The sequence below is a fragment of the Daucus carota genome, chromosome 3, assembly GCF_001625215.2.
Source record: "Daucus carota subsp. sativus chromosome 3, DH1 v3.0, whole genome shotgun sequence".
NCBI classification, from domain to species: domain Eukaryota; kingdom Viridiplantae; phylum Streptophyta; class Magnoliopsida; order Apiales; family Apiaceae; genus Daucus; species Daucus carota.
This window is the reverse complement of record NC_030383.2, coordinates 63,499,336-63,512,881: the sequence shown is the minus strand read 5'-3', so window position 1 is coordinate 63,512,881 and position 13,546 is coordinate 63,499,336. Positions and strand designations below refer to the sequence as shown.

General features: G+C 35.8%; 2 protein-coding genes across 4 annotated transcripts; both read left to right on the top strand.

Annotated features, from left to right (window-relative positions):
* The first annotated feature begins 107 nt into the window (after window positions 1-107).
* On the top strand, window positions 108-5,750 carry LOC108215371 (WD repeat-containing protein WDS homolog). 3 transcript variants are annotated; one of them, XM_017387863.2, is made up of 5 exons: window positions 108-281; window positions 900-1,622; window positions 2,176-2,277; window positions 4,288-4,923; window positions 5,041-5,750. In XM_017387863.2, the coding sequence occupies exons 2-5, from the start codon at window positions 981-983 to the stop codon at window positions 5,224-5,226; spliced, it is 1,566 nt and encodes a 521-aa protein (XP_017243352.1). In that variant the 5' UTR covers window positions 108-281; window positions 900-980; the 3' UTR covers window positions 5,227-5,750. The 3 variants fall into 3 exon arrangements, with proteins under 3 accessions (XP_017243352.1, XP_063946333.1, XP_017243351.1); XM_064090263.1 differs by having other exon boundaries at window positions 108-321; XM_017387862.2 differs by having other exon boundaries at window positions 108-325.
* Window positions 5,751-6,555: 805 nt separating this feature from the next.
* On the top strand, window positions 6,556-13,041 carry LOC108214942 (uncharacterized). Its single transcript, XM_017387207.2, has 14 exons — window positions 6,556-6,831; window positions 7,569-7,730; window positions 7,855-7,971; window positions 8,053-8,137; window positions 9,331-9,439; window positions 9,549-9,616; window positions 9,758-9,883; window positions 9,962-10,675; window positions 10,771-11,009; window positions 11,285-11,488; window positions 11,607-11,667; window positions 11,928-12,041; window positions 12,572-12,685; window positions 12,803-13,041. Exons 1-14 carry the CDS (start codon window positions 6,779-6,781, stop codon window positions 12,911-12,913), a joined length of 2,277 nt encoding a protein of 758 aa, XP_017242696.1. The 5' UTR covers window positions 6,556-6,778; the 3' UTR covers window positions 12,914-13,041.
* Window positions 13,042-13,546: the final 505 nt, after the last annotated feature.

The following is a 13,546-nucleotide window of genomic DNA, read 5'->3' as shown; positions in this document are numbered from 1 at the left end:
GTTATGATTGATTGTTGATGAGATTGAAATTAATAGGAATTCAGACACGGAATTAAATATGATTAGTGTAGAAAATCTGATTTTTTGTTTATATCAATTGAAACCACACTCCGATACAAACGACACCGTATTGCAAATTGATAACACTCCAGTCCCCAGTCTCCTCTTCGTACCCAGATTCGAGTTCGTATCCTATGTAACATCCGGCTTCATAAATTGTCTCAGTTTCCTAATTCCACACTGCCCACCTTCCAATTTCAAACCCCTTCACTATATTTTTGGTAATTTCTGGCTCTCAAGCTCTTTCAGACATAAACATATGCATGTATGTACTGTGTTCTTACCTTAATTTCCATTTCTTGTTCTTTATGTTTGTGTTGACTTTTTCTGTTGACTTTAATAGTTATATATGTATACTTATTGGGTTAGTTTTAGTTTATCAAGATTTACTGTATATGTTAGAAATGTTGAATTGATGAAATGTTATTGTGTTTTAATTTGTTTGTAATTTTGTATTGTATGTGGTTCTTGAATGAAAAAGAGGGCTATTTGTGTTTTGGTGAATTCAGTTGTTAGGGCATGTTGTAGTACTGTTTAATGGTGTAATTTTAAGTTCTTTTGTGTCGGGTATGCGATTCTTGGTTTTGAGTTTCTTTACGTTTTTGCGATTAGGGACTTAGGGTAGTGATTTTGGTGAGTGAAAGAAATGAAAAATTCGGATTGTAGGGCAAGAAATATGGAGAGTGGAGACTCTGTTTAGGATGAATAGTGTATGATTTTCGGGTGATTGTTTGTTGGCTTGGTTAATTTGAAGAAGAGGTTAATTTATAAAATCGTCTTGTTTTAGTTTGCTACTTGTTTACTGTTTTTTTATGTTTTTGTTTTGTGCATGTTACTAGATTGAGGGTGACGGTGGGAAATAAGAACTTGAATGAGTAGGCGACAGGCGTGACAAATTGGCTGTTGTAGTCCATGTGTGAATGGAGAATTCGTCGACGACTCTTGATGGAAAAGGATTAATCAAGAAGAATGAGTTTATTAGGCTGATTATACAGTGTTTGTATTCTTTAGGGTATGAAGAGTCTGCTGCTTGTTTGGAATCGGAAGCGAATGTTTCGTACAAATCTGCTGAGTTAAAATTGCTCGAATCTCAAGTTCTTGGTGCTGATTGGGATGACTGTGTAGATACTCTGTACGGAATAAAGGATTTGACAGATGAAGTAAGAGCTTCAGCGGTGTTTCTCGTCTTTAAGCAGTGTTTGTTGGAGATTTTGAGTAGGGGGGATGATACGATGGCGTTGGCTCTTTTGCGGAAACAGATTTTAAGTTCAAACATGGGCAGAGAGAAGGTTCACAAACTTGCTTTTGGGATGCTTGCGAGGAAGGAGATGGTAAAAGTTGAAGATCATATCATCTGCGAGTTAAGAAAAAGATTGCTTACAAAATTAGAAATAGTGCTTCCACCACCCATTGCACTGCCCGAGAGAAGGCTGGAACACCTGGTTGAAATGGCAGTTAGCGCACAGATAGATTCATGCATGTATCACAGTGCTTTTGCTTCAGTAACTATTTGTGAGGACCATCATTGTGGTCGAGATCAAATTCCAACAGAAACCTATCAGGTCTGTAATTGGCAAACATGAATAAATTTTGACCCACTAATTTACTGGTTGCTTTCTTCAGCATATATTGTTCATATAGCTTTGTTCCACTTCAATGCATTACAAGCTTATTGAGAACTATTTGCTGACAATTAAAGAACAATTGTTTTTTATAGACTAAAATGAAAAAGAAACAAGTGTAGCTATATATATAGGGTATGGTTATAATAGAACCTTGGAAAATTTGTTCAACTTATTTACAAAATTGCCACAAATTTCTAAGTTTTTAGTTGATATGGCCCAGATATATAGAATCTTCCATGGTGCAAAAAAAAAAATGTAATAAAATGCATTAAGTCTAAGTTCTATTACAAAGGTTCAAATCTGCCGAAGTGTATTCGTGCAGAAGCTTATGTATCTACATCCTTATACGGAGATTGCAAGTCACAGGGTACTTTAAGAGAAGTAATGATTCAGTGATGTCACAAGATATCTTTTTTTGTTTATATAATTTAATGATTACTAGATTTATGGTCCTATGTGCTTCGCTATATATTTTCTTAAACGTTTGCAGATTTTGACTGACCACACAAATGAAGTTTGGTTTGTCCAATTCTCGAATAATGGGCAGTATTTGGCCTCATCAAGTAGTGACTGCTCAGCCATTCTTTGGGAGGTATGTATATCACAATCTACCTATAAGAATGTACCTCATAATTAGCAAGGTTTAAAAAGGCTTACAATTTCCTTAATAACGCTCTAGTTTTGAAGTATGCATTTCAAATTCTGGTTAATAAATACAGAGAATTGAAGCCGTATTGACCAATAACTTTAAAATTCCTGCCACGGAATATGGTAATTAATTCAAGTTGTATTGGGGTAGCTTAGTTTGTTCAAATGAAGGGCAAGTCATATAATGATGAAACTTGATAATAATGTACTGGAAGTGCATCAGATTTGTGAAACTTTGTATTGATGTGGTACACCTGCACTCACAGTATAGGAAGTAATTCTGAAAATATGTATATCAGTAATCTGAGCAAATCTTGCATACGGACCAGCTTTCTGTAGGGATGGAGTAACACTAATTGCATGAGTAGAGAGACAAAAGGACAGGATTCCAAAACAGATGACTTGACGTGGAACCAAGTTCTGGGGTAATAGTTTAAAAAGTAATATAGATGTGAAAGATGGCGTTCAGTCTCCAGGTCATGTAGCATATCATTGAGAAAGATTCCTTCTGAATTGTTAAGTATCTGAGACATCAATACATTACTACTCCGATGTTCGGAAAATAAAAGAGTCTAATTTGGCCTGGCTTTTGGTCTTCCTCTGTTTTGTTAATTTGTCATGATCTGGGGAGTGTTAGAAAGGTCCAACCTGCACCGCTACTGGAATTCTATATTGCTATCTAGATCAGAACGGGAGTTTTTAATTATGCTTTTATCATCAGAAGATAGTAATCTGGCAAAAACAATTGAAGAAGCATGGTAGCAGAATATCATTTAGCAAGAAAAAAATTGTAGCATTGTACCAGGATATGTTTTTTTTTTTTTTGCTAAGCAGAATTTCATTTATCTTTAGTTACTTCTACTGTGGAATCTGATTTTCTGTTAAATTTATTAGGATACTGTTGGACAGAAATTTAGTTGTAATAAATAGCAGAGTTGCACATGTTGTCAACAATCTGAAAATGCAAAACTGTTTAAATTTAAGTCCGTGTAATTTGCATGATGTGGGAGTAGCTGTCAGTGTCCTGTTATACATACTTTAGAGTTGGTCCAAAAGGACCCATCGTTGGAAAACCAGATAGCCTAACTGCAGCTGCAGAGAAACAACAGGGACTACTAATACAGATTGTTTTCTTTATATCTGATTTGATGTTCAGTTGAAAAAAGAGGAGACTGATTTCATTTTATATTTGTCACTCTTCCTTTCCTTTGTTCAGGAAGTAAAACCTTCTTGAAACCATGCACCTTGGGGGAGTTGGACCCTTAAATCTTTTATTGGCTTGAGTGGATCCAACTGCCATCTCAGGTGAGGCATGCTGTTTAGTGGCACCGATATCAAATAAATACGGGCTTATAATTAGCACAAATGTATATGTTCCCTTGTCTTCGTTTTTCTTGAGCGGGAGGATAAGTTGTTGGCGATGGTGGACCCACACTATAAAATTTTGGGGTTACAATAATAATTATTATAATTATAATAAAACTATGCGGGTGAATGATGTAAAAGCACATCTAACCCAGTTGGTTGAGCACAAGGTTCTTAATTTGAGGCCGTTTTACTTATAAAATGGAATATACGTACCAGTGGGCAGTGGCGCTATGTGAAATCTTGTTAGGATGTCTGGGACCTAGTAGTTATGAAGGTTAGGGAAGGATTGGGGGACCCCCATGGCAATGTTCCTGCTTGTTGGTGACCTAGTATTTGGGTTTTCTTTTAAGAACATATCATGCTTTTTAATTAGCATCATGATGTCAGAAGCACTACTTAAAAAGAAATCTTTAGCAGCCGACAGCCTCCAGTACATGTTTAAGCGATAGATATTAACTGATTTCTTGCATTTTACTCACAAACCTGGTTTATCTCACTTATTCTATTGTTCTTTTAACAAACCTTGGTTCATTGATTGCTAAAATTGCTTAACTTCTAATGTCAACATTTGTTGATATCTTTCCAGGTCATGGATGATGGTGAACTGAGACTGAAACACACCCTACAAAGCCACCAGAATCCTGTGTCCTTTGTAGCTTGGAGCCCTGATGACACCATGTTGCTCACATGTGGGAATGCCGAAGTCCTTAAAATGTGGGATGTGGAGACAGGTACATGCAAACACACATTTGGTGATCAAGGCTTCATGGTTAGCTCTTGTGCATGGTTCCCTGATTCGAAGCGACTCGTGTGTGGCAGCTGTGACCCTGAAAAGGGGATTTACATGTGGGACACTGATGGCAACGAGATTAAGGCTTGGAGAGGCATGAGGATGCCCAAGGTTTTGGATCTTGCTGTGACTCCCAATGGAGAAAGTCTAATTACCATTTTTTCAGAAAAGGAAATTCGAGTTTTAAATCTGGTGACAAATGATGAGCGTGTCATCTCTGAAGAGCACCCGATCACTTCTCTTTCTGTATCAGGAGATAGTAAGTTTCTTCTAGTAAATCTCAACAGTCAAGAGATTCATATGTGGGATATTGCTGGCACATGGGCAAAACCCTTGAAGTACAAGGGCCACATGCAACACAAATACGTGATACGATCTTGTTTTGGCGGGTTCAATAGCAATTTTATTGCAAGCGGCAGTGAGGATTCAAATGTATGCATCTTCTCTAATATCTGTAGCTTTATATGTCTTTGTTAATACTTATTCCCAAATATTCAAGAATGTTTCATATGCAGCATGGTAGGCTAAAGTAAGCTGTGTCTTTAACAGGTCTACATATGGAATAGACGTAGTTCTGATCCTCTGGAGATCTTGGTTGGTCATTCGATGACCGTTAATTGTGTGAGCTGGAATCCTAAGAGACCAAATCTGTTAGCATCAGCAAGTGACGATCAAACAATACGAATATGGGGACCTTGCAGTTCTGATAGTAGGAAGCTTTTAGAATCCAACTGAGCAGGCGGATCAATGGGAACAAGATGCGCATGCGTATATGTTGGACTTGTAATTACTCGTTCTCTTGTAAATGTGTTGCATGCATTTTGTTGATTAAATTTTTGGTATGCAAATCCATTGTAAAATCTCCTCCCCTCCGAGTCTCCTATGAGTTCTTTGTGAATTTTGTCCAAGCTGCTTTAGTTTTTCGAAGACGAAACATTGCTGATGCAGTTTTGCTGTAGCTCTTGGCTCATGTTGTTTATAGAACAATGAACAGCCAGGGCGTTTTGATTTCTGTTTTGTTAGGTGGTTATCAGTTAAAATATTGTGTAGTGTGTTGAGTTCTTTTGTCACTATTTTGAGAAGCTCAAATTCTTTTGCAATGCTGCTGTTTTATTTGGCTTACATTGTGATTGTTGAAATTTAAGGACTCTTATTAGAACAACCTGCAAATTTTGTACTCTGTATTTTGATCAACTTCCAGAACTCATAACATTTTGTGTTTCACATATTTATTTATAGAATTGTAGTTTTTAAGGCCATCCTTTTAGAGCATATGTTTGACTCGTCTTACACGATGAAAACGAAAAATAAAGACTTATTTCAAGATACATGATATTTTTTCATTATTTGCATAAGTTAATTCTTTTTAAAAAGTACATATTTATATCCTTCTTACATCTTACAGGAATAAGTGTTTTATTATTTAAAGACAAGGCAATATAAAAGATGTTCTAATCTTTACATTGAATAAATACGAACACCTGTTTCAATTCATAGAATATATTATAAAATTTTGTTAGTATTCATCATCTTCTTGATAAACTTATAAAATGTCGTCATCAGGTAATAAAAAAAATTAGCTCACAAGCTGATAAGATAAGATGTTATTTCGGATTATAAATGTTCTATTTATTTTGTGTCATTGATGATGTAATCGTAATTATTCTAGACTAATTGATCATATGTATCAGTAGATCGCATGTTCAATTTATTTCATACGGAGTATCATTTATCATTTGTCTATTAATTTAATCAATCACTAAATACACTAATCATAATATTTTTTCGAATAAATAATATTACATATTTCAAATATTTTTAAAATATAATATGAGAAACAAATTACTAATTTTAATTAGGTGAATTATATGTATACATAATCTTATTAATATTAATATAAATGAAATCAATCTTTGAAAAAAATTAAAATACTTTTTGAGAAGTCTTGTCATTTTGCGTTCGAATAAATTCGGTATGGTTCATAATTTATAATATCCACCTCATCAGTGTTATCCGATCTATTTTAAATATCTATTACTCAAAACACAATTTTACACTTTTGTAAGAGAGGATATATAAGAAAGGGTCCAAAGGGGGTCTAATAATTTATTTAATTCCAATTTGATATACCATGCCCTCTTTTTTCTAGGTTTTCACTTTCCCCAAATTGAAAATCACAAACTGGGGGCATTTCATATCATAATCCAACACTCTAATCAATCTTCACCTACATGGGGTTTTAATTCATACATATAAATACACGTATACACACAAATTTCATCAAATTATGGCAGAGAGTTCCTGGGTTGATGATTCAAACGCTGCCCAAGTTCATAGAAAGTAAAGTTTCTATCTTTTCTTGTTTTTTTATTTGATTTGTGGTTATTTATGTTGGTTGATGATAATATTTTGTGGGGTTTTGTTGGAATTGAGTTCTGGGGAATTCTCCAAATGTTGGAAATTTTGAGATTTTTTGATGGATTTGTGGTGGCTTTGGATTGGAGTTGAGATTTTTGACTTATGAGCTTGGTATTATGATGAGGTTTTGATTTTGATTGGAATTCGAGATGGGGTATTGCTGTAGATGAACATTTCTTGGTAAAGATTAAATTTTAGACTGGATTATTGATTTTAAGAAACATATGGATGCCCTTTAAATTATTGTTAGATATGTTGGCTATGCTATTGAGGGAAGATTTCTTATAATATTTAGATGGATGCTCTTTTTAACTTTTCTGGGTTTTTATTATTAAGAATTTAAGAATGAGGTTTTTCATATGTCTTAAAGTTGTTTATAATTTGTGCACATGTTCATCAAGAGCTGAAAGTTTGTGAAAAGTTCTGTTACTGGACCTGGTATAGTATTCCCCTGCAAGATAAAATCAGATAACAGAGTTATAATTTGGTCTACCTATTGATGTGAGGGATATCTTACTCCTCATCTTTATTGGTTAAGATTTCCGTGCATGCTAAAGTCTTCTGGTCCATGTTTAATGCACTGCTTTCATCAATTCTTCTGTATGCAGCCATCTGGTAATCTTGAAACCTTATCCTTTGTAACATTTTTAAATATTTAGCTGTAGAAATGTCTTTCATATTTTGGCGCAAAGAGAGACGACTCCCAGGACAAAATGTTTGGCAAGAAAGCACTGGGGAGAAGCTTTTAAATCAGATGTTGAATCCTATTTGGAGCCCAAAGTTGAAAGATTAAAAGATGCTAGGCGGGAACTTTTTTCCTGGTAAAAGTTTTGTGCCACTTGCTTGATTTCTGATTTTATATTTCTCAAGGTGTATGGTAAATTATTTATGCTGTGTTAAAATATGGTACCCTGAGGTGAATGTTTAGTTGTTTTAATAATTTAGGGTAGAGGCGGAGTCTTTACAACACTTATCAGCCAAATATTGCTCTTTAGTGCCTGCTCCAAGGTCAACTATTGCAGCAGCATTTAGCCCAGATGGAAAAACAATTGCTTCTACTCAGTACGTTGTACTTCTGATTTAGCTCTTATACTGAATTCCAGATACTATTGTCATCTAACACCGTTCATATGATATTGGCAGCGGTGACCACACTGTGAAGTTAATTGACTGCAAAACTGGGAATTGTTTACAGGTGTTAAATGGTCATCGAAGAACACCTTGGGTGGTGAGATATAGCTATCATCTTTTGCCACTTGATTTATTAGAATTTACTTTGAAGCAATGAGTTTGATTGATGACTTTCTTTTTCTGTCTCGCTTCTTATTGTATTGGCAATGTTATTATCTCTTAACTCTGGTTTAAGAAGAGAGGCGGTCCATATTGTGAACGTGTAATATTATCACTTATATGTAGGAGTTCTAGACCAGTAATATATTTATAGTGGTTGACAAATACTGTATCGAAGTTGTCAGTGACCAAGTCATGACACCGGTATAATTATGTGATGGTTAAATAGATAAAATTATAAACATGACCTGATTAGTTGACTAGTTTCTGAAAATAAATATTATATTTCTTTCCAAACGAGACTTTTACTTTTATAGTGTATGAAATTGACCTTCTGTTGTTTAGCATTGTCACTTCCTTATACCAATCCTTGTATACTTTTGGTGAGTATGCAAGTGGTCGAACAACTCACTTATGCAAAGCCTTTCCGGATATCGAAATTCTGGAATAGAGTATCAAGGCATCGAGACTGTCTTTGTCTCTTTCGTTAAAATAATTTACTCTAGGTTCTATAGTTGTAGATTAGTGTTTTTTGGTCATGTAGATTCTTGCATGTTGTAAAGCATAGATTCTATGTTTGCCATCTGCAGAAATAGTCCCTTAGTTCCATATATTAGAGCCTCTCCAGCCCTTACACTAAATTTGGTGTAGTTTTTAGACCGTAAAAGTCACACCAAACTTAAAGTCTCTCCAACCCATTCACACCAAAGTTTACACTAAAAGGACTCTTTTTTGTACTATATAGGTTATTTTATTGTTAAAATACAAAATTAATAAAGTTTGTGGGACATAAAAGGAGATGAAATTGTTTTAGGTAAGAAGTATAAGAGTAGTGTTGGAATTTACAAAAACTCCAAATTTGGTGTAATTTTTGGCATGACACCACATTTGGTGTAACTTTTGGTTGTGATGCCAAATTTGGCGAAACTTTTAAAGTTTGGTTGGAGATGAATTTACACCAAATTTGGTGTAAAAGCACACTTTTAGAGTTTGATGGAGACTGTCTTAGAATAGCAGATTTTAAAACATGACCAGGAAGTGTCATTGAATCGGTCTTTCTTGGGTGATAATTTGGGCTACAACATCGTTTGGAGTGTTAAATATCTCTATATCATCATTAATCTATGACAGGTCAGGTTTCATCCCTTGCATCCGGAGGTTCTCGCTAGCGGGAGCTTGGATCATGAAGTTCGCTTATGGAATGCTAATACGTCAGAATGCATTGGATCTCGTGATTTCTGTAATTTCCTCTCTACCCAGTTAGCATCTTCTTGAACATTAATTTGGTTCTGAACTTTCTATATTGTCCTTTTAGAGTTGATCAATGTACTCCTCTTATTACTTTGTAGATCGTCCTATCGCTTCCATTGCTTTCCATGCTGAAGGGGAACTCCTTGCTGTCGCTTCAGGTCACAAGGTTTTGAAATCTAACCAGCTTTAATATTGTTCTGACTTCTAAAATGATTTATTCTATAGATCAGTAACAATCAGTATTTGTATGGGTCAAGACTGTTGTCTCTCGTAATTTATTATACTGACTCGCGGAATCTAATTTCAGCTTTATTTATGGAACTACAATAGAAGTGGTGAGCATTCGTCACCCACTATTGTATTAAAAACAAGGCGTTCTCTTCGAGCTGTGCATTTCCATCCACATGGTGCTCCATTGCTCTTGACTGCAGAGGTGAACTATATTTCTGAAAGGAATCTATGTTGTTTTGGGCCTGTCTCTTATAGGTCACTCTATTGAACTAATATGCAGGTAAATGATCTTGACTCTTCAGATTCTGCTGTTGCACGTCCCACGTCTCTTGGATCATTGTATTATCCACCTCCGTCTATATTTTTGGCTAACGTGCATCGCAGCGATAGTATTAGTTTGGCTGCCGAGCTTCCTTTGATGTCCTCACCTTCATCATATGTTCCTATAATTGCAAGGGATGATTCTGAGACAGATTTACAGCTTGGAAATCCACCTGTTGATTCAAGTAGCATACAGGCTGAATTTTCTGCCCCTGTGCAATTTGAGATAGACCTAAATGCAATTGGACACTTTGATCATAGAGCGCTTCCTGCAGAGACGTCAACTGCTTTACATTCTAATGTACAATCCACGGCAGCGGACACCTTACCAAGTTATAATCCTAGTAGAGTGCCCAATCTTGTTCATGATGGTAGTAACAATATAGCAGATGTGCAACTTGGAGAGGCTAACCTTTCTAATGTGGATCCATATGGTGCTAACAGTAGTGCGCAGCCATATACTCCTCAGCATGCTGTTGAATCTGGATTTAGTGTTACTCGGCCGATCAGGGTTCCTGCAGATTTAAGAACGCAGTTGTTACCTTCTACAAACCCAACATCTTGGGAGCTGCCTTTCCTGCAAGGATGGATTATGGGTCAACGTCAAGCTGTTATGCATCCAGAGCTACCTCATGTTGGTAGGAGACAAGAAGGTTCATCTGCTTATCCACGGGTGGGTTTTTATGCTTTATTGTCGTCTTATTTGTTTACTTATGGTAAACTGAAAGATTTTCCTTGCATGATCATGCTCCACGTGCACATTTTCAGTCACATGTAGAGGAGGACCACCACTCTCGTTCAAGTCTCAATAATGGGATTGGAGCAACTTCCTTTTCCCTAATTAGTAGAATACAGTCTGAGCTTGCTGCATCAATATCTGCCACTGCAGCTACGGAGTTGCCTTGTACAGTGAAGTTAAGAATCTGGCTTCATAGTTTAAAAAATCCATGTTCCGTGCTCGATAATGAAAGGTGTCTCCTCACTATACCACATGCAGTGCTTTGCAGGTATGGATGAGCTCCAACTCTGTGACATTAATCAATATTATAGTCATATGTAAAAGAGCATCAGTAAAGAAGCGTCAGTTGGGGCCTTTTGCTATTAATTAAAAAAAAAAAAAAACCCTTCTGCTTTCTTATTAATGCATTAGTAAGGGCCGTCTTCAGCTATAAATGGAACACTATTCTCCTCTTTCTTATCATGCTTAAGTGTCTTGCATGCATTTTATTTTCACATTATCTTTGAGAAGTTAAATTAATAAGATTTGTACTGCATGTTGCAGTGAGATGGGGGCCCATTTTTCACCTTGTGGGAGATTTCTTGCTGCTTGTGTTGCATGCGTGCTTCCTGAATCTGAAGCAGATCCTGGATTACTTACCCAATTCTATCACAACGGAACAGGGGCTGCAACTTCTCCAACCCGACATCCAATATCAGCTCGGCAGATAATGTATGAGCTTCGCATATATTCGCTCGAGTACGCGACGTGAGTCCGGTTCCGCTGTTGGTCTTTTTTATTTTCTTGATTTTTTAACCTTTTTGATGGTGGGAACTTCATTTTAAGTTCATTTATCCCAACCCTAATCTATACAGTCATTCTGTAGATTTGGTTCTGTACTTGTTTCGAGGGCAATAAGAGCTGCTCATTGTCTAACTTCAATTCAGGCAAGTGTTTTCAGAATGTCATGTGGAAAAGATAATGTGATAATGACTGATCGTATTATGTAACTAAATTTTATTAAAAGTTAGGAGAAGTTAAGTGCTATCAGTTGCAGTGATCTGTGAATATCTTTTATATTTTTTACAATATAAGTTATCTTCGCTTTTTCGTTTTTACGAAGTTACTTTTTACATTGTTATATGGGTAAACCCAGTATATCCTTAAGATTAAATTTTTTTCATTATAACGTTACTTGTTTGTGCAGTTCTCACCTACTTCAGAGCACATATTGCTTGCTTATGGTCGTCGGCATAGTTCTCTTTTAAAAAGCATTGTTGTCAATGGGGAGACATCCTTACCGATATACACAGTGCTAGAGGTAAAATTTTTGGTCCTTCTGATTTGATAATTTCCCATGCCATATTTGTTACACCCTCCGCCCCCTTTTACTAGTCCATTTTGGTTTTTAAGAAGTCAAATTAACCAATTTTTCATTAAACATTACAAATTATCTATAAAATATTTTTAAAATCTGAAAGTTATATATTAAAATAGACTAAATATACTTTCTAATGATATAATTTTTATTATTTTTTTCAGTTATATGATACATATAAATTTCAGTCAAGATATATAGTCAATTTGACTGGTCAAAAATCAAAATGGACATTAAAAGGGGACGGAGGGAGTATCTTTTTATTTATTTTTTTCCATTTTAATCTTCAATGAATAATTTAGGGGCAATGAATGATTGTTTTTTAGTGTTCTTGACTTGAAAGATGGAAGATGGAACATATACAAGTAACGATGCATGAACAATAGAAGTAAAACATGAAACATAGGACTAATTCAGATATTTATGCATCAGAAGTTGTTTATGGGATAGTGGTACATGATTACTGTGTGCAGGTTTATAGAGTTTCCGACTTGGAAGTTGTCAGCATGCTTCCAAGTGCAGAAGATGAGGTTAATGTTGCATGCTTTCACCCTTTCGCAGGAGGTGGCCTTGCATATGGAACCAAGGTGTGAGCCTGAATATTCTGATTTATTTTTACTGCCAATTTTTTTGAATAGTAGTATAGAAACAAAGCTTTTGATAATTCATAGGCTTACACAAATACATTGTGCGGTCAATCGCAGGAAGGTAGGCTTAGAGTGTTGGAGTGTGATAGGGTTCATGATCATCAGAATCTGGCTAGGCCAGATATTATATCACCTGAAGACATGGTTGAGGTAGAACAACTCTTCTAGGTTTTACGGATGCTCTGTACATTTGTAAAACTGCATCCTTTTGTAACCATGTACTTTCTGTATCTTTTGTGTGCATGAGGTCTTTTGTGTGCATGGGATTGGGCTAATGATAAATCGTAACTGTGCCACTTGTTTGTTTTTATAACTGTTAACCCCGACTTGAAAGCAGCTCTAGATTCATCTTGCCAAGCGCCAACACTTTGAAACATTCAAAGCATACGGTCACTTTATTCTGAGTCTCTGGTAACATGCCTAGTTGATATTCCTAAATTATTTACTTTAGGTTTCGAGGAAAGGATTGGGGATACATCTTAGTATTAACACACGATATAACGATATAGGTCGTTTTTAGTGTATGGTCAAGTTTGTACTTGCTATCATTCGTTATAGACTCGGGGTCATGGTTGTGATTGCGAATATATCTTCTTTACTTAAGTGGCCAAGCACATCCACACAGTTGGTAGGTTCTTTGATAACTTTGTTGTTAATACAGCTCGGATTCTTGACAAGAATGGTCATTTTCGGCTTTTTGCCATTGGGACCAATTTGACCTAATAAAAAGCAGCCTTCAAGTTGCAAATAAATTTTGGGAAATTTTATTCAAGCCTTTCTGGATAGGGCAGTTCGAAATAT